General features: G+C 38.4%; 1 protein-coding gene across 1 annotated transcript in view; it reads right to left on the reverse strand.

Annotated features, from left to right (window-relative positions):
- TOM1L2 (target of myb1 like 2 membrane trafficking protein) overlaps positions 1 to 23,976 on the reverse strand; it is a 927,227-nt gene that overhangs the window by 55,394 nt on the left and 847,857 nt on the right. Inside the window, exon 13 of the mRNA XM_044088936.1 lies at positions 5,360 to 5,396. Coding sequence (XP_043944871.1) covers positions 5,360 to 5,396 — 37 coding nt within the window. The remainder of the gene's footprint in view (positions 1 to 5,359; positions 5,397 to 23,976) is intronic.

Genomic DNA, 23,976 nt, shown 5'->3' on the forward strand with positions numbered 1-23,976 from the left:
AACTATAGAAGGCCTTGTGATTATCTACTATCTGCTGCAATTCTATTTTCATAACTAGCTTTAGAGGATTTGATGAGGGCTCTCAACGTTTTGTTGAGGCTGATAAGGGAGTTTTTCCAGTCTTGGGACTTCATCTTATTCTGCATCCGTTTCCTCCTTCTGTTGTAGAGTTTGTTTATGGCAGGGAACTGCCAGATTGGCTTCATTTTTTTGGAGGAGAGTGTCTTGGTTCTATTGGGTATGGCAAAATCCATGCATTTGTGTACGTGTTCGTACAGTGCATTGGTGTATGAATTGACAGTCATGCAACTATTTTCCATTTGCATGGGTACCATGAAGTTAGCCACTTCTGTTTTTTAGGAGCCCAAAGTTAGCTTTGGAGAAGTTTTTCAAGGTGGTTACCTTTGCAGGGGTGGGGGTGTAGGTAGGGGGTGTTAAGGATGTGGATTTCCAAGGTGATTAGTTTGTGGTCGGATCTACCTAAGGAGGAGTTGACTGCTGGTGTAGAGCAACGGTTGCCCATGTTGGTAATGACCAGGTCAAGGATGTTGCTACCTTTAGTGGGGGTAAGAACAAGCTGGTCCAAGGCATTGGAATTAATGAATTCCAGGAAAAGTTGGGCAAGTGTATTGGTACATGGGTAGTTTTCCCAGTTAATGGAGGGGTAGTTGAAGTCACCCAGTATGAGTGTTAGGTTGGACACTAATATTCTCCAGGGTGCATAGGAATGTGGAGTGTGAGTCTTAGGACATGGTTGGGGACCTATAGCAGGCTACGACCTGAATCGCTGTCTTACCCAATGTTAGCTGCACCTGAAGTATCTCAGATGCGTTATGTTGGGCTGCCAGTCTGGAGGTGTGTGCATCCTTTATGAATATGGAAGCACCACCACCTTTGGAGCTTTGGTCCAAGTTCTGGGGCCAAAAGTTGTGGAATGAGTTATAGCCTGGTAGTGCAGGGGTGCTCTCTTGCTGCCTTGAACCAGGTATCTGCTGTGGCACAAATGTCTATGTTCTCCATTTTAAGGAGTGCTTTGAGTGAGTGCATTTTGAGATTTAGACTTCTAGCATTGAGCAGCATGACCCTCAGATTGCATATGTTTGTAGTTGTTACGGTGATACTTTGGTCTTTGGAACACCACCTAAAAAAGGCACTATAAGGGTGGCAAGAGTCTTGGCCAGTATTCAGAAGCCCAGGGACGACAGATGCAGACCATCCCTGGCAAAACATCGAGGTCTGTCAACCATGTCATCCCAGGCAGACAGATACTGGATCCCCTTAGAACACCAGAAACGTAGCCAATTGTTGAAATCAATCATTTTCTGCTTGTACTGTGGTATCATTCTGGGTGATGGTAGGATGTTGCTCAGGGCTAGGGTCATACCTGCCTGGGCTACATAATCCGAGAGCGCCTCCATGTCTCTCTTCATGTAGTCCAGGGAGGTATGTCTCAGGTGATTCACACCCACATGTACAATGACAGAGTCATATTTGTACCTGTTGAGGGATCTGAGTGGGTGCGTTATATGGCAGATCATGGCGCGTGATAGGCAGCTGTTACTTTCTCCTTATTCAACCTAGTAGTGTGCCTCACTATTGCGTCACCTATGACTAGTGCGTTGGGCATGTAGTTTTGCCTTAGGGGCTTTGATCTCCAAAATGCATGTGGAAAAATGTGTTATGGTCTGATGAGACCAAGGTTGAACTTTTTGGCCACAATTCCAAAAGGTACGTGTGGAGCAAAAACAATATTTTGCATCACCAAAAGAACACCATCCCCACAGTGAAGCATGGTGGTGGCAGTATCATGCTTTGGGTTGCTTTTCTTCAGCTGGAACTGTGGCTTTAGTCAAGGTGGAGGGATTTATGAACAGCTCCAAATACCAGTCACTTTTGGCCCAAAACCTTCAAGCGTCTGCTAGAAAGCTGAAGATGAAGAGGAATTTCACCTTTCAACAGGACAATGACCCCAAGCATACATCCAAATTAACAAAAGAATGGCTTCACCAGAAGAAAATTCAAGTTTTGGAATGGTCCAGCCAGAGACCAGACCTAAATCCAATAGAAAATCTGTGGGGTGATTTGAAGAGGGCTGTGCACAAGAGATGCCCTTGCAATCTGACAGATTTGGAGCTTTTTTGCAAGGAAGAGTGGGCAAATATTTCCAAGTCAAGATGTGCCATGCTGATAGTCTCCTACCCAAGGAGACTGTTCAAGCACCTTTTGATTTAATTACAGCATTCAAGTATTACTTTAAGGGTGTGCACACACAACAAAGTATTAGTTTAACGGTGTTCACGCTAGTGTATTGTAAGTTTTTTTTATTTTTTTATATTTTTTCCCCCAACAGCTTTGTTTTTCAATTGAATTGTACAGGTTATAGGTCACATTAAAGGTGGGAAAAGTTTTGAAATGATTTGTGGTCTCATTTTTTTATATCACAAAAACCTGGCATTTTAACAGTGGTGCACAAACTTTTTATATCCACTGTACATAATATATGGGCAGGGTTGAGAGCTGTACTGTTGGATTTATAACAAAGTATTTGGTGGAAGTTTCAAGGGGGAATGCTAAAATTACTTTTTAATGCTAATCTATCAATGTAGAATTCCCTGTTCATTCGCAATGCTACTGAAGGACAACAATGTCCTTGATCAGTAATGGTTGTCCTCAACTACAGCTATGATTTCATCTGATAAGGTTACCCATAACTCAGAGTAAAACTGCTCCAGTCATATTTAAAAAAAAAAATGGAGACTGCAACCCTTGTGATTCTTCTGCCCAAACATTGTCTGCAGCTGCTTTAATTTTGATGAAACTAGCTGTATTATGGTGCATTTTTAATACAACAGTCCAATGAAATAAATGGAATATCTCTGGAGGGTACAACTGCTTCCCATTGCTCTAAGACTTCATATTTTTTGCCAAGTTATTTTTTATCAGACTGCAATCCACTTTATTGCATACACAATGCAACATACAAACAAGATTTGATATTCCTTGCAATATTTTTTTATTTTTATTTTATTTTACATTTGTTGACCGGGAAAGTCCGACTGGATACAGGTCCATTTTCAGCGGAGGCCCGGGGAGAAAAACTCCACTAAAAAAAAATCTAACAAATAACATTTTATGAATTACAACACTTTCTCCTAAATGCATACAATATTATACAAGAACATATTTTACATTTCTTCACAGATATATGTATAGATACAATTATTGTATTCTAGAAGCATACCACTTGTATGTAGGAATATGTTTAACTGTCTTCAGAGATGTACAAGTAGATACGAACAGAATAGGACATTGTTAGTTAAGAATTAATATACAGAGGTTAGGCAGTATTAGGTGATCCTTGGTAGAATCATTGTATCACTGCAAATGTAGTGGATTAGCCTGGGGAGTCACATGGGCATAGCCAGTTGTTCAAGTAGTGGGTTTTGAGTAGTTTTTTAAATTGTGGAGCAGAACCTGTAGAAGTTGTGTGTTTTGGAAGAGAGTTCCAGACTTTTGCTATAGAACAGGCAAAAAGAGATTTGCCAGCCTCATTCCTATGTTTGATGACATTTATGTGATTTTGGTCTGTTGACCTTAAGGCTCGGGTGGTGGTGGTGTATTAGGTCTTGTAAAATGGGGATTTTATTTGGGAGGTAATATAGTTTGTGGGCTTTGGAGAGCTGAGTGGTAAGAAGTAATTGAGGCAGTTCAAGCCAGTTGAGCTGTTTGAGGGATAGACAGTGGTGGGCTCTATTAGAGGCACTTGTGGCAAATTTGGCAATCTTGTTGTAGCAAGATGCCATTTTGCTTTGTTTGCTGTGGCGAAGATTAGTCAGGATTGGGGAGGAATACAGTAGGGTGGATAATAGGTGGGTTCTGGCAATAGTGGCTTTGGTATAACTGGTCACGAATTGCTTATTCCTACAGCATACATGAAATACAACTACCATACCTAACCAAAACAGATATAACTTAGTACTACGCACAAAATATTACATGGGAAGGTAATTCACCTTCAAGGAAGACTTTTCCATTCCATCTTGTACAAAGATTAATAATGAAAAAGTGTTCTAAGTTAGGCTTGATCCCTGGATCATGAAATTGAGAGAAGACCTCCACCTTTATAAATACGAATAATGTGCTTCAAAATTGTACACATCTTAGTAAATATTTGGATAAGCAGTCAAAAATCCATAAAGTCATTAAGTTATTACATGCACACCATTTCTTTAAACCCTTAAGTGATCAAGGGAGGGGGTCCAAATCACAAAGTTTGACTTTTGCATCTTCTACATAAATTTCTTTGGGCTGAAGTACCATAATAACATGGTTAGCTTGTGATGTAGTAACATTATGAATTTTATTAATATCTGCCACCACCTCATGACCTACTGTATGAGTATGACTCCACCCTCATGACCTTATGACAAAGCATAACTCCACCCCTTTACAATTTCCTTTGAGAAATGTGAACCACCTATTTTGCAAATGCCTGGATCCACTTGTTTTAGAGGAACATTTGCAGACATTACTTTAGACAATTCAAGACATTATGGGCTCTACAAGCTATAATGATTATGAGAGTCTCAAAAAATGTACTAAGCTGAGTATATGGAGCATGTTTAGTTACATCTTTGTTAGCAATTAACTCAGTCCTCTTTCAATGTCCTGCATTACCAATGCTTTTCAGTAGCACTACTACTGTTTACTTGAACTGGTAGCTTTAGTGAAAAGATCACCTCCAAGCACAGGAAGATGTATGGGGTTATGCCTTTACAGATGTCATACAGACTGCAGGCATTTTGCATCAGTTAATGGTGCATGCAGTACTAGCCCATGTCACTTGGCACCCAGTCTCTAGCAGAAAAACTGTTGAAAAAAGATTAACTGCTTGTCACAGAGAAAAATCATGTCTGTGCAGTGCTGGTTCTAGACTCCAGACAGCAAAAGAAAATGGAGCCATTTCTACACTAACCAGAAATGTCACCTTTGGACACATACGTCTACAGTCAAGATCCTAGCTGCACAGAAGAAAATACTATACTTCTAAAGCAGTATTTATCAAATGAGTTCCTTCTATCATAGCCAGTGGTTAGGATCATTCCTTTAAAGGCACTTGTTCTAAAACAGGAAATGAAAAACAGAAGTGCAGAGGTGAGACAAAAAAATCATAGTAGCTAAGACACAAAGACAACAAGCTATTTTGTGAGCTACCTCCTCTTGTGGTACCAAAGCAACGCACAGTTTAACATTCAGAATCAGTTTATATCATCAGAAAAGTTTAATAAATGTAAGAAAATTGTATCTCAGCACTTAAATGAGTTATGCAAAGCTAAATGATCAGTGCAATAGGACTTACCTTCGCTTGTCACGCCCTCCTCTGTCTCATCACCTTTCTAAAAGTAAGCAAAAAAACAAAAGCAAAAATAATATTTTTAAATGCACTTTGCTTTGTAAAATGATGCTTATGGAATGTAAACATTTCATACTTCAGGCTTAAGCTAAAGAAATTATGTATTACTTTACTAGTTAGTTTCGGTATGACATCAGTACCATGCATTTTCAAACAAATGGCTGAAAGAAATTAACAGATAATCATTTTACTTAAAGACAGATGCCAAATCTTTAAGGAAATGCTATTTCTGAAGATTAGTGCACTGCAGTACAGTGCATTCAGACACTTCAAACTTAAATCACATTCATCTTAAACTGTTCTAAATTCGGCCTCCCTAACTATTTAGGCTGCTGGCTAACTACATGCGCACACACATCAGTGAGCCAGAACCCCCCAGAAATTATAAACACAAAGGAAGAAAAAATTTTATCCATCTGCCTTAGTTGCAAGACTGTCAAGGAAAACCAGTGGTTCACTACTATACTGGCAGAGAACACAGATGTCCATTTGTGACAATGGTAAAAGTTTGTGGTAAAAGGGGCTCCCTTACTGTAATTCTGATACCTGTAACTGAGAATAAAAAAAGTAAGACAATCAGCATAAGCAAAGAACTGAGAATGTTGACAATTGCTGTTCTCCTTTAAAGCAATTTTTACAGGGAGGGCCTAGCCCTCTACCACACACTACTTACAGATCCAAGTCTGCCATACCTCACAAAATATGGAACACTCCAAGACACAGCTACCTTGTACTTGACATATGCAACCCAATTTCCATTTTCACACATTCAGTCTCTCTATTCCTGGACTCTCACAAATCTTGGAATATAAAAGTGTTACCTGTAAAAAGCCTCAACTGCTCTGGAAAGCAAGAGAAAAAAATGAATGGACTATGGACACTTGAATGATGTAACTGTAAATAATGAACCTTCTTGCTATTTCAGCTTACCTCTGAAGAGGCCTACCCTTTTCCAGATTAATGGCTGGGTATCTTTTTTGGTTTACTAAGACGACCCTATGCTCCAAATTGTGCGCACCCAGTGCCAGTACATTTTGTAATATATCACTCACTGACAAGTGGGTAACTGCAGAGCTCAACACTTCAGCCTAGATTCATTGAGCAAACATACATCCTTCCAATCCATGAAAACACATCCGTAACTGCTAACAAGTACACATTACCTCACTTACAAGAAAACAAACAAATGAGGCTGGGTGCAGTGGCAGTTCAAGCACAGGTACGCAAAAACAGGGTATTTGGGACACAAATATCACCCTTTGTAAATTAATGGATAATGTAAGACTGTTTTATCTAACACCATCGACCTTGCTTGATAACTCAATGAAAAGGCTCAGTCTGAAGCATCAAGTTTACCAGGGTGGAACAAACCAAAGGACAGTCCAGAGACCAACATTAAAAGATAGAATTGGGAAGCACCATTGTACAAAGGAGGCCAGATTCCTGGGAACGTTTGAAGCTAGGACCAATTAGCCATGGCATTGATGTCTGCAAGAGAGAATCTTGAAGCAGACACTGGAAACAAATACACCTCCTCTGGAATTGCCCTTGACAGCAGCACTTTTCATAGGGCTATGAATCATCTGATAACAAATGATAATGCAGCTGGTATTCCACAGAAGATGGTTTGTTTGATGATTGTCAGACCTTTCTTCCCCAGAGTAAAGGGAACATGTTGTTTGGTCTTCTTAAACTCGTGTACCTGTCTGTAGCAAAACCTGAGAGGATGATACACATTTAGGGTATGAAGGGCTCACTTTCTTCTAGCTTCTACCCCAGCAAAGAAAACAGGCAGATCGCACTGGTTCAGTGACAATTTAAACTGTTTAAGTCCTTTTCTCCTCATTCCTGATGACCATCAAGTCTCCCCTATCAGATTCAAGAAAGTAATATGTTTAAAATCTTACCATAACAGTAGATATCCTTCTTTTCACTGTTGCAGTATTCTTCACTGATGTGATCTCCTGCCAAGGATAGGTCAGCATCCAGACAGTACACCAAAGCCTCAAAAACGAATATCTGTCATATGTCACATGCAAGGTCCCTGCATAGGGTATAAAGGGGCCATACAGATGCAAATACCAATAACTGAATTTTCCCAGGAGGAACAAATCACCCCCAGAAGGAAAAATTGAGAGCTCCTTGGCCAGGAGGGTAACAAAACACAGAGGCAACAGCTATAACAGAGGGGGAAAGGAGGGAGGGACTGAATACTGCAAATGTGAACAGCACATCTACTGTTTTGGTAAGATTTTACAAAACTGTTCTATGTCCTTTCCCTTCAGTGAAGAATATTGCAGCAGTGATGTGGGAGTACAAGAGCTAACACTATGACTGGGAGGAGGAAGGTACAGAACAGTCCTCTACAACCTCATGCAGAATTGCCCTGGAAACAGCAAACAATTTATAAAGCTTAGTAAAAGTATGAATCCTTTGTATGACTGCTCAAAGTTCACTTTTTTTTTTTAAATTCTACTCTGCTTTTTATTGTCCTGGTGTTTTTGTTTGTGGTAAACCGGCATGTCTGGAAGTTTGTCTCCACAAGATGGGCATTTTGACCTTTCCATAAATCAAGTTCCTGAAAAACTGGTGTTGCTGACACAGAAATTAACAGCGGCAGTATTGGATGTTTGCGCTCTATTAGAAAGCTAAAACTATGCTGTACCTGGAACATCGACAAATCAGGTATTTTACCTGGAACATTATACAAACAATGACTTGGCCCCCTCTTGGCAACAATGAGGATACACTTAGTGATTTCATCAGATATGGATGGTTTAGTTAATGTAGATAACCCATTCAAAGACACTGTATTAGGTGCAATTTCTGACTCAGACATTTCACAGCAGCAGTGCTTCTAACACTAATGAATACGAATGCTGCAAAAAGACATTTTCAATTTGGAAAATACTGTGTCAAAATTTTAAACATGGCAATACTTTTTGTATCTAGAGGAATGTATTAGTGTTGAACAAGTACTGTTCAGTTTAAAAGTATATACATTTCCGAACGGTGTAAACCGGGAGACAAATTATTTTGTGAACTAGTCAAGTTATTTATTAGAGCCAGAATCTTTCTGATGAAATTACTGGTGGAAGATTACAAAATTAAAATTTGTCACCTAGAAGAACAGATCCAAATTTAGAAGGAAACGTAAAAAAATACAATTGTTTTCCACAACTTAGTAGTGTATACAGTAGCATTTCAGCTAAAGCCAACAAATTAAATGGTCACTATCATTAACTGGAAATGTGGCAAAATCCAGAGAGACTCCGAGGCTTACAGTCCAGTGGCGGCTTACCTCCCAAATAAGGCAAACACAATTGGTAAGCCAGTTACAGTTCAGATATCTAAGCCAGGCCAATACAAACCTTGGCAACCAAAACTAACATCCTTTTCTTTCACCAGCAACTTCTATCTTGAATTCCCCCAACATGAGGACTCCACAATGACAGAACAGGGGGGAAAAAACAAGGGGGAATAAATGAAAAAAAATGAATGAAAATAGAGGTCCTTAATCTCAGTAACATGGTCCTGAGCAGCCATCATTTATCAGTACTTAGAAAAGGTTTTTTGTTTGTTTCTACTCAACCAGCAAACATCATTAACCTTTTAATTGACTTGAAACTATATGTTCAGAAGTTGAATCTACAGTTCTCGTTACATGACATCCCCCCAGTTCTGCCAAAAACAAGACATGATGCAAAAGTACATACAATCCTACACTTCATAATACTACTCAAAGTCTTCCATGATATATGCGAGGAAGACTTATAAAGTTAGGTAACAGATCAAAAACATACAATTGATTGTTGGGAGAAAAACTTGCCTTTAAACGAACTTTCAACCAACAAAGAAATGCAGGTCATGAGAGCTGACAAAGGGGGTATGACAGTCATTATGAATAATGCTTTCTACAACATAGACATTAGAAACCTCTTAGCAGATTTAGATTGCTACGAGGAAATCACAGTCGAAAAAGTAAAACAGTTTTTCAAACATCGACATAATTTTGTTTGACCCGTTGTGCCAAGGAAACTTCGACCATGAGGTATACACATTTCTGAGTAGTGATAAGCCCAATATGGCTAGACTCTTTGGTATACCTAAAATACACAAAGACAAGTTCAGTCCTCCGTTTAGACCAGTAGTTGCGGCTGATCACTTCAAGACATAAGCAATATCAGCCCTTCTTGACCATCTTCTAAATCCATTTGTCCAAAAGTCTGAATTCTACCTGAAGGACTCATGGCACTTGGAGCTAAGTGACATTGGGAACATCTACAATGATTGTGTCTTTGTGCCATTTGATGTAGTCTCCTTGTACACCTGCATTCAGTAGGACACAGGCATCAATTTTGTTAGAAGTTATCTTACAAAGATTTCGGATTTTGACAACATGATAAATACTATTTGTGACTTTTTGAAGTGGTTTTAGAATACAACTTTTTCATGTTTCAAGGGAAATACGGTAAACAAAAACAAGGAGTTGCTATGGAGGAAAGACTAGCCCCTGTATTTTCTAACCTGGTAATAGCTTAGTGGGAGTAGGTATACCTCAGACCTTACCCCTTGTTTGAAAAGATGGTCTTTTACAGGAGATTTATAGATGACATCATTTTTCTATGGAAAGGAACTGAAGTAGAATTACACCAGTTGTTTGACTTCATTAATTCCAGTACTCCATTTCTACAGTTCACTATGAGTAGAGTAGGAAAATCCATTATTTGGACATTACAGTTTCCCTAGGAAGGAGATTCTCAATTTGCAAGTAAAATTTTTAGAAGAGAGAACTTTGTTAATCAATACTTGTACAGGAAAAGTCAACACCCTTTCATATGAAGAAAGGGGTGAAAAAAGGGACAATTCAGACTTAGTGGGCTCACCAGTAAACAAACTATTTTTAAGGAAGCAGCAGAATATTTAAAATCGTTTTTCCTCCAAAAAGGCTAAAACATCGACTGGCTTATGATCATCAAGGAAGTGTTTCTACTCAAATCAAACAAAGCCAAACCTATTTTGATGAAAAATCAGCCACATGCTATGGCAAACAGTGAAAACGAGGTGACTTCCATAAATACTTTATTGGTTAAATACACCAGGGTTTGCCATTTCCAATTTCCAGTGACATGCATCTTATCAGAGACATACTTGGAGAAAACTGGAAGATTAATTTAGGAAATGATGAATTAGCCAAAATTATTCGTGACAGCCCTTCATTTACCTACAAAATAATTCATAACATAAGATCCATGTTAGAACACCATCAAACTACACTATCAGAAACAAATACATGTGGCACTTACAAATGTGGCAAGTGTAAGCAATGCTGATTTATTAGCAACACTTCTAATGTTCACATCAAGGCAATGAATTTAATTCCTTGGGGCTAGAAACAGATATAATTGTGATTCACAAGGAGTTGTTCACTTGGCACTTTGTGATTCCTGCCCAGGGTTTTATGATGGAAAAACGGAGAGAAAACTGTTGAAAAGAATTTATGAACACAATTTGGCAATAAAGAAAGAGAGACACTAGTAGTTCTTTACCAAACATTCACTAACATGCACCAATTTCAAAAAATTGCAGTTTTTAGTAGTAGATGCTGTAAGTAAGGAATCAAGGTAATTACAATTTCCTACTTGAATGCCATGAATCCTGGTGGCAAATAAGACTGTGGTGATAGCTTTCCCGGTTTTAATGAAACCGTAAACATTAAATGTTTTCTGATGGCACAAAGACTTTAAATACTGTTGCTCCTAGTAGCCATGATTTTCTTATTTACAGAAATATGTTTTCATTTTAGAAATTTTGCCAGCAACTCTATACCATTTCAGCTGGATGGTTAGTATTTGGTTATATTTCTTGGACATGTTTTAAAACACACTAACTTTAAGAAAAGAGGGAACAGATAAGTATTTTATTGGTTAGGGATGATTATGGCATTCATTTGATACTTCTTTTAAACTTGGATTGCGTACATGGTTTCAATTCTGATGAAGTTCTATTGAAAATAAAAAGAACAAAAGCACTTAGTAGTTAAAACTTGTGTTTGGGACTCCTTTCACACTTGCCTTTGTAGGTTTGTTCAACATTCAATTTATAATGTTTAGTAAAAATGTATAATAGAGGACAGAGTAATGGCCTGAAGGATGGAATTGATGTCTAAACCCTTGAAAAGGGAACTAGAAGAGGCAACTAGCCTAGTAGAATGTGTCTTTGCAGATGAAGAGACACATTTGCCATGAAAAGAATAACAAAAGGAAACGGTCAGAGATCCAGGAGGAAATGATTTACTTGGAAACAGCAAACCCAAAGTCCTGGGATGAAAAGAAACAAAGTTGTTCAGACTTGTAAATAGCCTTTGTTTTATCCAAATAATATATAAGCTGTCTATGCACGTCCAAGGTGTGAACAGCCTTCTCACACTGGTAGACAACAGAAAAGGAAAAAAGATAGCTGAATAGACTAAGTGAAAACTCATTAACTACCTTGACCATAAAAATGATTAGTATAGAGAGACTGCCTCCATGAAAAATTAAAAAAAAAAGGAGTTCAAATATTCTCTTGGCAGAACAGCCAACAACAGAACAGTCCTCCAAGTACAAAGCTGCAAGGAAGCGGAACTAACAGGTTCAAAAGGAGCCAGAGTCAATTTTTAAAGTACAAAACTGAGGTCCCAAGAAGGCGGAATAGGCTTTCTTGGGGGCCTGATATAAAAGGCGCCATCTTTATGAAATTGCTTGACCTCAAACTGAGAGACCAAAGATTAGTTCAAGGCCAGACCAGCAGAGACCACTGACAGGTGAGCTTTAACTGAAGAATAAGCCAAGCCAGCATACAGCAGATCACAAAAATGAGAGAGAATCAAGGAAAGCCCCAGTGAAAAGGGATCCTGATGGTGAGAGAGGCACCAGACAGAAAATCTTTTCCATTTACACATGCGTGATTTTCTGGTAGTGAGTTTCCTGGCCTCCTGCGCAACCCAAAGCATGTCATCAGAAAAGAGGTGCTTAAAGGGGATCAAAACCCCATCACCCACAGTGTCATTTGAGGAGTGGACAGGTAAGGATGGATAAGAGACCACTTGTCTTGTGTGAAATCTACCCAGTCCAGTAATTTGTGATGACTGTCCCTGGCTAGATGAAAAGGAAGAGGGAACCAGTGCTGCCTGGGCCAAAAGGGAGACACCAACAAAATTTTGGGAAAGTCCTGCTTGATCTTGGGCAGAACAGTTAGCAATGGGAATGGGGAGAAAAGGCATACAGAAACACTCCCTTCCAAGTCACAGGACTTTTTTACTCTCCAACAGAATAGAGGAAGTTGTCTGTTCAGAGGGGAGGAAAAAAGATCTACATCAGGAATACCCCACTGATGCACTATGGCCAGAAACACATATCAGTGAAGCATCCATTGGTAAGCCTGTGTTGTGGACCTGCTCAGACAGTCTGCCTCTAGATTGTGTTTTGAAGGAATGTAAACTGCCTGGACAGTACCTAATAATTGACAGCCAATCCCAGGCTTGAAGAACAAGTATGCAAAGAAAACCTCATACACCCCCCACACGTTTTTGACGTACATCATGGTGGTATTATATGTGTAGATTTTCAGGGGCCTGGGGAGAAAAAAGAAATTAAAAGCCTGTAGAGCCAGAAGCAGAGCCCCTATCTTTTTATGTTGATATGGTCTGAACTCTGATGAGGAAGCCAGAGATCCTGGACTTTCAGAGGGCCACAAGAAGCACCCCATCCCAGATCTGAGGCATCTGTGAACACTTCTTGAGAAGGAACTGAAGCATGAAAGGGCAGTCTCAGACTGATAAATTTGCCAAAACCACCACTGAAGCATCAGTTTGAGCCAAGGAAGCAAAGTAACAGGGAACTCCTCATATGGAACCTGGTGAGAGGAAGCAATGGGAATGTCCTTCCAATCCCTCCGAGCTACACGCTCCAGGGACCTAAACCTTGTCACCACAATAAACAGAACATGCTGGAGGGATAGATTCCTGTCCCAGAGACTTCCCATACTCTGGAACAGACTACCTATCTATGTCAAACAGAGCTCCTCATTAGCACTCAAGAAAAATCTTGATGACTGGATGGGAAATAGGAAATTCACCCCAGGTATCACTTCTATAGCTCTGCTTGACAGAGGCACAGGAAAATAATTTTACTGGGTGGCGAAAGCCAGGGTACCTTTTTGGCTAGGCTTACATAGGCCCTAGGGCCAATAGCCTAGTACCTACCTATGTTCCCTTGTAACTGACATCTTTCCCAGTCTTGAACATCTCGCTGGTTTATTTTATTCTTCTATGGGAAAATCCAATTTGTACGTGTATAACAAGCAGATTCAAGCAATGTTTTCAATCATTATAACAGTTTGCAAAAAAGGTTGGCATTCGAACAAATGGATGGTGGAAGATAACAGATACCAATATGGACTTGAAAGAGGGGTTGATTTTGAGTGAAACAACATCTTTATGCAAAACCAGGTAAAATGAGACAAGAGATGAGCGCTATTAAACTCTCCTGCCAGATTTAACAGACACTAGAAAAAATGATTTCCAGGAAATGTATTCAGCTCAGCATGTTCAAATGGAGGTAAAATGTGTTACTCTGGCATAAGGTTTAAATCAAATGGGATAAACAAGTTTAATTTTTTTTTGGTTTTGAGATCTTAAATGTAGAATTCCTTTAAGGAGTTTTTACAGATGGTAGTGCTGCTACCAGTGACAGTTATTTAACAAGTAGTTACTGACACATTTATTTAAAAGAATATTTGTAACATACCATCCAAATCCTCTACATTGCCTTCTGTTGCTGCTTATTCCAACTCCTTATACTCTTAGGTCGTCAAAATATTCTGTGGCACCCACCCATGCAACACAGAAAAGTGTATGTTATGCTCCTAGTTGGCTGAGAGAAGAGGAGGCAGCCCTGAGTCACATTCTGCCCCAGTGGCCCCCATTTTAAGTCTTTTACTAATGAAGGCAAAATGGATCCACGTTAGATAGTCGTCACATGTTCACATCCCCATGCATGAAATATGCAATCCATAAAACTCAGTTTCACTCAGGTGTCTGGCTTTACAGAGAAATGTGGCCCGGTAATTCAGTGAACCTGTAACATGGCACTACGTTCTTCAAGGGTCACTGGGGCCTTCCTTGTCAAGTCTGACAAAAGGAAACATAGCGGTCAAGGTGCTCAGCATAACAGTAGCTTTCTGAACTGCTTTCGTAATGCCTGTTTGAATATATTCCATCTTGAGGGCAGTCTACTGGCACAAAGTTTCCATAACCATGTAATAAAATACAGTCTGGGGACTGTGAGAGGAAGCAAAATGCAACCACAGAGGACTAGCACTATTAGAAATGGAAAGCAAATAAACTCGCATAATTATCAGCTAGAGAAAAATATCTTAACATGTCCAGCAATAAGGATCTATGAATTTCTTAACTTACGTTGCATCAAATCTTTACACCTTCCCTAACCATTATGGTATAAAAAGAAATGCACCTCTGGAAAACCCCATACTAATGTGATACAATACATGAAGCTTCAGAAAAAGCTATTTCAGTCAGAATGGAAGTAAAGGGACACAATGAAAGATCATTATAAAATTATACAGCCATCATGTCTCTTTAGCATTTTTTAAACACTTTTATTAAATTATCACTTTAGACACAGGCACGCATACATTAATGGAAAAGAAAACAAACCATATTAACATTTTTTCCATTTACACAAATTAAACATTACATGTTTTCTTTCCTTAAAACATTTTCAGTCTAGCATTAAATAAACTCAGACTCTACCTTCCACTAAACATCACTCCTCCTGAACATCATTCTGCAAGTATTGTTCCCACAAATTAATTTAATTTCTATGTAATTTGCTCCTTCCCTTTTCTAAAGATCTTTTTTTCCAGTTCTTTTACAATATTCTGTACTTCAAATACAGTTGGTTTACATATTGATTTTTATTTTCTTGAAATTGCTTTTTTTGGCAGCCAACAGAACTAAACATAATAATGCCTTGCTTATGTTTAGGCAATTAAAATTCTATGTCCCAGCTCAAAAGAATCCTCTCTTAACAGCCATTTGTCTCCCCTCAATATTTCTGCAGAGAATTTAAAAAACCTGCCAACTAATTACACCCCCCCAAAAAAACGTCCCCAGTTACCTTTTACTTCCCCACCACATCCAATATTTGATAACTACTTGAAGAGGAATTATTTGAAGTCTCCTTGGAGTACAAATATACCTTTTGCAAACACTTCCATGCAAAAAATCCTAATCCTGATGGACTTTGTTGCATATTTTGGACCATACACGTCCTCTCATTTCCCTTGTAAACTGCTTTTCTACTCCCTCTTTCCAATCTTTTCTAAGCATCTCTGAGTTAGCGTGTAATATTTTAGAAGTCTTACTAAATTATTCCCTTTTTAACAGCAGCTTCTGTTCTAGATTAGACTAAAAAACTTGACCATAGCAGGTCTTTCATCTAGGACTCCACTATCCCTTTGTCTTTGCCTGAATTCTGATATCAGTTCCTGACACGGAAGGCAGTGTAGTCCAAATTACTTCATGGTCTCATCCCACTCTATTACCTTTCCCCCTCTAGTTATTTGCTCCCAGTACTTGGTTGCTTTGCCAGTTTTTTCCAGTAAATTCAAGTTCCCTTTTGTTTATTTTCTGTACTCCTACTTGCAGTCACTCCTACTGACAAAATTTCCTTTCTCCATTCCCGTGTTAGCTTACTTCTTACAATACTTTCTGCAACTTTGTTAATACAATATTCTGTATAGTGGTGGTTATTCTCCTTAAGGATCTGCATCAATCCTACTTTATTTCTTTGAACTCCCTCATTTTACCATCATCCCTTTCAACTTTGTGTAACTTCCTGCTTATGTTATGTAGGTGTGTAACTCTAAAATATCCCTTCAAGTTAGGTAATCCTAAACCACCTTCATTTATTGGGAGGATCAACTTGTTTACCATTTATTACCACTCATGACATAGGAAATCATACATTTGCATAAATGAAAACAAACCATATTTTACACAATCAATGTCAATTGAACATTACATAACTCATTCAATTCCTGCCTTCCCTTTAACCTCATCTCCCTCCAAAACATTATTCTGCATGTATTGTTCCCACAATTCCATTTATACTATGTAATTTACTTCTACCCTTTTCTAAAGGTTCCACATTCAGTTCTTTTCTCTGTTACTATATTAACTACTTCTAATATGGTCGGTTTAGACTATGGCTTCCATTTTGTAATAATTGCATTTTTGGCAGCCATCAGAATTAAATTAAGCAAGACCTTACTATTCTAGGCAATTCATCTCTCAAAAAATCATTTCCTTAGCTACACCAATTTGCTCGCCCAGTATTTATGACAGTTCTCTGCAGGGAATTTTTAACCAACTCCTTACAATCCTAAAAATATGTTCCAAACTACCTCTCTGCAATCTGAGGAAAAATTATTTGCAGTCTGCTTGGGGGTATAAAAATACGTGTGCAGAAACTTCCAAGCAAAAATCCTAAATCTTCTAGACTTTGTTGCATATTTGGGAGCCATACATATATCTTACCATTATTTCTTTGTGAATTGCTTATCCAATCTCTCTCTTCCCAATCCTTTCTCATCTCAATGATTACTACAGTTATGCAATATTATATATATCCTACTAATTATTTCTTTTTAACAGCTTCTGTTCTAGATTCAGCTAAAACATTACCAGCAGTGGCCCTTCACTTAGAATCCCCCTGTTCCTTCCACATTGTCTATACAGTCATTTTCAAATCCTTGATAGGGAAGGCTGTATCTAGCCTGCAGTTCAAACATATTCTTGGTCTCTTCCCATTCTATTATCTTTTCCTCTCTGCCTCCAGTACCTTGGTTCTTTTTCCAGTTTTCTTCAGTACATTCCAGCTCTCTCTTACCTGTTTCTCTGTACCCCTAATTGCAGTTATCCCTAGTCAGCAGAGCCTCCTTTTTCCATACCTGTGTTGGCTTACTACTTAGAATACTTTCTGCTACTTTAAGAATATAACATTCTGTATGATTACTGTTATTCTCTTTAAGGATCTGCAGCCAAAATCTCTTGTCTCTTCTTATTCTTGATCTCTCCCCTAGTTTCTTCTTCATCCTTTTCTGCTTTAATTTATAGCTTTCTCCTTGTATTTTGTATAGAAGTCTCAACTGTGTAGCTCTGAAATATCCCTAAAACAGGTAATCCCAAACCACCTTATTCTATTGGAAGGATCAACTTATCCCACTTAACTCTTGCCCTCTTCTACTCCTAGATAAAATCCTTCAACTCTAATTGGCATCTACAACTTCTCCTCTGGTGGATAAAAATATGCCCGACCTCTGTATTAAACTAAACTAAAGGGACTAAAAACACCTTCATTTCTTGTATCTTGCTATCCATAAAACAGAGCTTCAGGTTTCTCAGCTTTTGTAGTATTGCTGAACCAGTCTGTGTGTAGTACATAGTTTATAGCAATTGTCTTTGTTTTAATTTCATTAATTTTGTATCCCGAAAAGACATGAAACTGTTTCAGAAGGTTCCACAACAATGAAATGCCCTTTTCTGGTTCTATCAGGTACACAATCATATCTTCAAATAAAGCCAACTTTTCTTGATTACCATACCAATTATCCTTGGAATTATGAAGCCCTTATTTTCTTTGCCAATGGTTCTAATTACAAGGCAAATAAAGAGGAAAGAGGACAGCCCTGCCTGGTTCCTCCTTTTAAACTGAATTTATCAGACAGGACCCTCCCCACAGTTAATGTTCTCTCCGATCCCTCATATATCTTCCTAATTAATCTTATTGTGTCAGGGAATGCAAATACTTCCATTGACCTACGCAATACCCCAGTTTACTCTGTCAAATGCTTTCTCTGCATCAAGACCCAACAACAGTGGTGTTTTCTTACATTCTGCTTCCCTCTGCATCATCACTGTTGTACTAATGTTGTCAAATGTTTGACTCCTACACAAAATCACTCTAATCCATATCAATTTTGGCATTACTTTTGCCATTCTTTTCACCCTTATAGACAAATACTTTATAATCATGATTTAGTATTGAAATGGGTATGTGTAAAGCTGGATTTGATGGATCTTTATCCTCTTTAGGTATTACAGCCACCACAGCTTTCTTCCAGGATGTTGCTGCCTCTCCTCCTTTTAAAATACTGTTAAACAAAACCTTCCAGATCTTTATCACTTTTTTCCCTCCTACCTCCCAAACTTCCCCAGGAATACCATCTATTCCTGGAGACTTTCTTGTAGACTGGTTATACATCATTTTTATCTCATCTCCTCCTATCCTGGCTGTTAATTGAGCCTCATCTATCTCTAACCTTGACAATATTTAATTCTTCCATAAATACTTTCATTTATTCTTTTTCTTGATTTCCATATTTCTCTACTTTATGCAGATTTTTATAACATTTCCAAAATATTTTGAATACCTCTACACCATCTCTGGTTAATGTCCCTGTTATAGGCTCCCTAAGCTTGGCAACAACCCTTTCTACTTTCTGCTGCCTGAGCCACTGTGCTAAAAGCTTTTGTGCTCTGGAGTTATCTAACAGAGTTGCTTAACAGTAGCCTTTCCAAACTCATGCATATTATCTAGGTAGTCCCCATTTTTCTCTCTAGCACTCTGCAGTTGCACCTCTTGTTTTGTGAGACTCCCCTTGTCAGTACCTCTAAATTCTTGTTTCTTCATCATCTCTTTTCCTTTATTTCTATCCTATTTTTAAACTCTCATTTTATCCCACTCCCTAGCTATATTTTCTGAATAAATTTCTATCTTTGCTAATAACTCCTGAAGAATTTCCACTACCCATTCCTTGAATTCTGCTCTGTTTAACAGATAGGTAGGGAAGTACCAGTGTCTCATTTATTACTCTGCATTTTTATTTTAGTTATTATTGGTGCATGATCTGAAACATATTGGATGCATATCAAAACTTTCAATTACATGCACATGTTCCTATATAATTTCTGTCTAGCCTGCCCAGTTTTTGCAGCTTAGGGAATATGTAAACTCTCTTACAGCTCCTACTACTAAATTCAAATCTTCTATACTAAATATTTTCATAAATGTCTTGAAAAATATACACTCATTTGTTATGATTTCTCTTCTAGGCCCTCCAGATACATTCTTCATTGTTGCAAATTCCAACCCCCACCTATAAGTAATATTCCCTGCTGAAAGCTGAATTCCTCCAGATTTTTTTTTAAGATCCACTGTATCAGTTTTAAGTGGAGTATAAATACATGCCAATGTAATCCTCCATTGCCAGTATCCCCATTATTTCTCCCCTCTTCTATCACAACTGGAGCTCCTCTCGCAATTAACACAAGTACTCCCCTTTCCTTTGTCTCAGATTTTCTGCTGAATAACCATCCTGAAATACTTTATCAAATTCACATGCTCAGTTCTTTCCAAATGCGTCTCCTGAAGCATAGCTATTTGCACTCTGCATTTTTAATATAGTTTACTACTTTCTTTTTTTTATATACTAGTGAGACCATTCATGTTCAAAGATATAGAAAATGTTGCCATTACGATAAGAAGTTATTATTCCCACCTGTTATGTGTAACAGTTTTTTAATGTCCAATTTCAGACTTTGCGTTAAATGTATACACTGTTTGGCAGGTTGATCTTTTATACAGTTGTTTCTTGTCATATCCATTTGAGCCCATATCACATCTTACAAGACTTTGTTTTAATGAAAACCCTCAAAAAAACTAACACTACTTATCCCACTTAAACTAGTAGTCTTTCCCTATCAAATACATTTCTTCAAATCTTTATTATTGCCTACAACTTCTCCTCTGGCTGATTAAAACATGCCTGGCTTGCATATAAAACTAGAGACAAAAATGTGTTCACACTTTGTATCTTACTACCCATACCTATAAACAAGAGCTTCCACTTTCCTCAGTTTTTGTACCATCTTTTTAGTCTCTTCCCACATATACCTAGTGTCGCTCGTTTGGTCAGGATAAAACAGACTAACATTTGTGGGTTCTGTTCAAGCATCTTTATTACACACAAACATCACAAATAAGGCTTTGTAACAAACTTAAATAGACTGACTACTGCACTCATACATGTTACAACCCTGGCTGTTCTCTCAAAATGCCACTGCTGTCTGCACATGCTCAGTATTTACATGCACATGCTCACATCTGGAAATGCTTCTTAAAGATACATACACACGTGCTGATCTACATCCTCCCTCTGAGAAATAGTTCACATACGAAATGACAGTATTCAATGACATGCAATTTACAGAAATGATCTTTTGACATGCAATTATACTGAACTAATTATCTGACATGCAATCATAACAAAATCAGACACAAAACAATATCCAAGTTGCTGTGTAATTTACACTAGATCTAGAAATACAACCTGACTGTATAACATAAAAGGCAGAATTGGATCTAGCAACAGGGACAGTCTTCAAGGAATGTTCCACTTTGGGGACATCATCAGACCAGAAATGGATACTGCGACATGTTCTTCAGTATGAACATTGTCTGGGTTGCTCTGAGATTTAGAGTCTGTGTCACGGGTACGATGCTGTGATATCATTTCTGATACAGGAAGATGTCTGTGGTTTCTCCTGTACTCTATACCCTCAGATTCCACTAAGTAGGATCTTGGCTCGGAAGTCAGTACATATACCTCTTGCTTGACCAATTCGATTAAAGCCTTTCACCATTTACATCCTCACAATCTCTCCTTTTAATGGACAAAAATCTACTTGCTTTATTATAGCTGGACGTCTGAGAAGAATGCTTCTTAAAAAGTTGGGCTTTGATTGCTCTGTTGTTTTTAGCATTAGGCACCAACAAACGAACTAATAGGCAAGGTTTTTCTGGTTTACCTAGATAGAAATCTGAGCAGGTGGGCCTAGTAGGTTGTCACAGGGTATATTTTGGAGATTGAGTAAATTCAAGATATTTGTATTGTCATACTTTGACCTCTCCAGTAAGTGCTTTGCACTCTGTACTGCACGTTCAGCAAAGCTGTTTTGACTGAGGATATTCAGGTCTGCTAGTAGCATGTAAAAAGTCCCACTCTTTAGCAAATCACTGAAACAATGGACTGGTAAAACTGAGAACCGTTGTCAGAAATAATGGTGTATGGACTACCATGCACTGAGAAATTATGTTTCATCTTAGTAATAACAGCACTGGTCATTAGGATAGGTAGCAAATCGATCTCAGACCAGTTCGAGTAAGAGTCTACCAACACTAAGTAATGTTGACTGTTCCATTCAAATGTCAGTTGCTACTGTTAGTTCAGGAATTTGGCTTAGATGAAGTCGCTCTTTTTGCAAATGCGGCTTAGTACTGTTGAACAGGGAACAAGAAGAAAGCACTTTATCAATGTCTTTTGCTACCGAAGGCCAAAATACTAGTCCTCTTGCTCTTCTTTTGGTAGAATGGGAACCTGGGTGGCCAGAATACAAAATGTGAATGTATTCATTTGTAAGGAAGTATGAACAATAACTTTTGGACCTTTGAACATTATACCATCTTTATCAGCATCTTATCTCTGTATGGAGGTTGTACTTCTGGCGGTACACAGGATTGCTTTGACAGCCATCATACACTGATGAAGTGGTTGTGCTTTTGCAAAATAGGATCAGTCTTTGTATGATCTCTCAGCTCAAGTCTCATGGCAGAAAAATTACACACTTTCATGACATCAAAGTTGAAATTCTCTGCATCAAGCTGTTTGTAGTATTTCAGGGTGATCTGGATAAGGTATTAACCAGATAAAGAAGTTTACCCTTTGTACAAACCATTCTGAAATTATAATTTTGCAATTTGAGCATCATTCTTTACAGTCTTGTTGGAGTGGAATGCATAAGCTTCTTTAAAATAGTGACTAGAGGTTGATGGGTCAGTGTCTATCTGGACAGCTCGGCCATAAATATTATCATGGAACATCGAACAAGCGGGCACAACAGTCAACAGTTCCTTCTCAATTTGAGCATACTGCATCTCAGTTTGGGTAAGAGTTCTAGATACATAGGCAACAGGTCTACCCTCTTGAAGAATAACCCTCTTGAAGAATAACTGCACCAAGAGCAAACTTTGAAGCATCACAGGAAAGAACTACTGGTTTGTGGACATCATAGTATCTTAATGTAGGCGGGTCAGCAATTTGTTGTTTGAGGATGTCAAGCTCTCTGGTGGTGTTCTAACCATGACAGTGCAACATTTTTGTGTCGGCTCTCTCAAAGGTGCTGATAACTCACTAAAGTCAGGGATAAATTTGTCCTAACAGTTAACCATACCAAGAAAATACTGTAATGCTTGGACATTGTCTGGAAATGGCATCTCAAGAATGGCTGCTTGTTTAGAAGGATCTGGTCATAAGCCTGTACTGGTACATAAATGACCTATATAAGTAACTTCTGGTAGTCTGAATTTTCACTTCAAAGGATTGAACTTTAAATTCACTTCACACACACTGTCCAGAACTTTCCCCGGGTTTTCTGTCATGCTCTGCTTCACCGTTGCATCCAACTAGCAAATCAACTAGTATTGCACATGGGTAGCCTGAAAAAAAATTTGTTCCATAGTACGCTGAAAGACTTCACTGGCAGAATTTATTCAAAAAGGCATCCTGAGGAATCTGTATCCACCAAATGGGGTACTGAATGTAGTCAGTAGTGAAGACATGCGATCAAGCATCACTTGCCAAAATGAACTCGCATCCAAGACAGAAAAAAAGGGGCATTTGGCATGATGGTTGCAATCTCCTCAACTGTACACATAGGATGTTAAAGTCTTTTTAATGCCTTGTTCAAGTCTCTTGGGACAATGCATATTCTGATTTTATCTGAATTTTTCTTATGAACAGCTACCATGGAAGTTACCCACTCGGTTGGTTCTGTGACTGGACAAATCGCACCTTGCTGCACCATTTTATCTAACTGGACCTTGACTTTGTCCTGCATAGCTATTGGACGTCTCCTTGCTGGTCTGACTTCTGGACTGACCTCTGGGTCTAACTTCATAGAGTACATTATTGGAAGTTTGTCTAGCTTGTCATCGAAAACATCAGCATACTCAAAAAATAGTGCCACTGATGCTGGAACTGGGACATGTGCTTACATTATGTACTTGTTTGATAAAATAAAGCAGTTTCATTCACAAACTGTCTCCGAGACCTAATAATGACTGCACGGGTCTTCAGACTACATAAAATTGCAAGCTGTAACTTTTCCCAGCCAAATAGTATGAAAGCATTACCGAGCCTTCGATTTGAATCTCTTCACCTCCATAAGCAACAAGCTTCGCACAATTGACCAAATTAAGTTACTCATCAGCCCTCACTTTAACAAATGTTTCTGCTGACATTACATTACACTTTGAACCAGTGTCTACTTTGAGCTCTGTGGGTTTACCATTGATCAGGACAGTACAAAATACTTTGTTCTTTACCAACAAATCCACTGCATTAACCTTTTCACCGACCACTGATGCACCATCTACACA

The sequence above is a fragment of the Protopterus annectens genome, chromosome 12.part0 (genome assembly GCF_019279795.1).
Source record: "Protopterus annectens isolate FY-2018-M chromosome 12.part0, PAN1.0, whole genome shotgun sequence".
NCBI classification, from domain to species: domain Eukaryota; kingdom Metazoa; phylum Chordata; order Ceratodontiformes; family Protopteridae; genus Protopterus; species Protopterus annectens.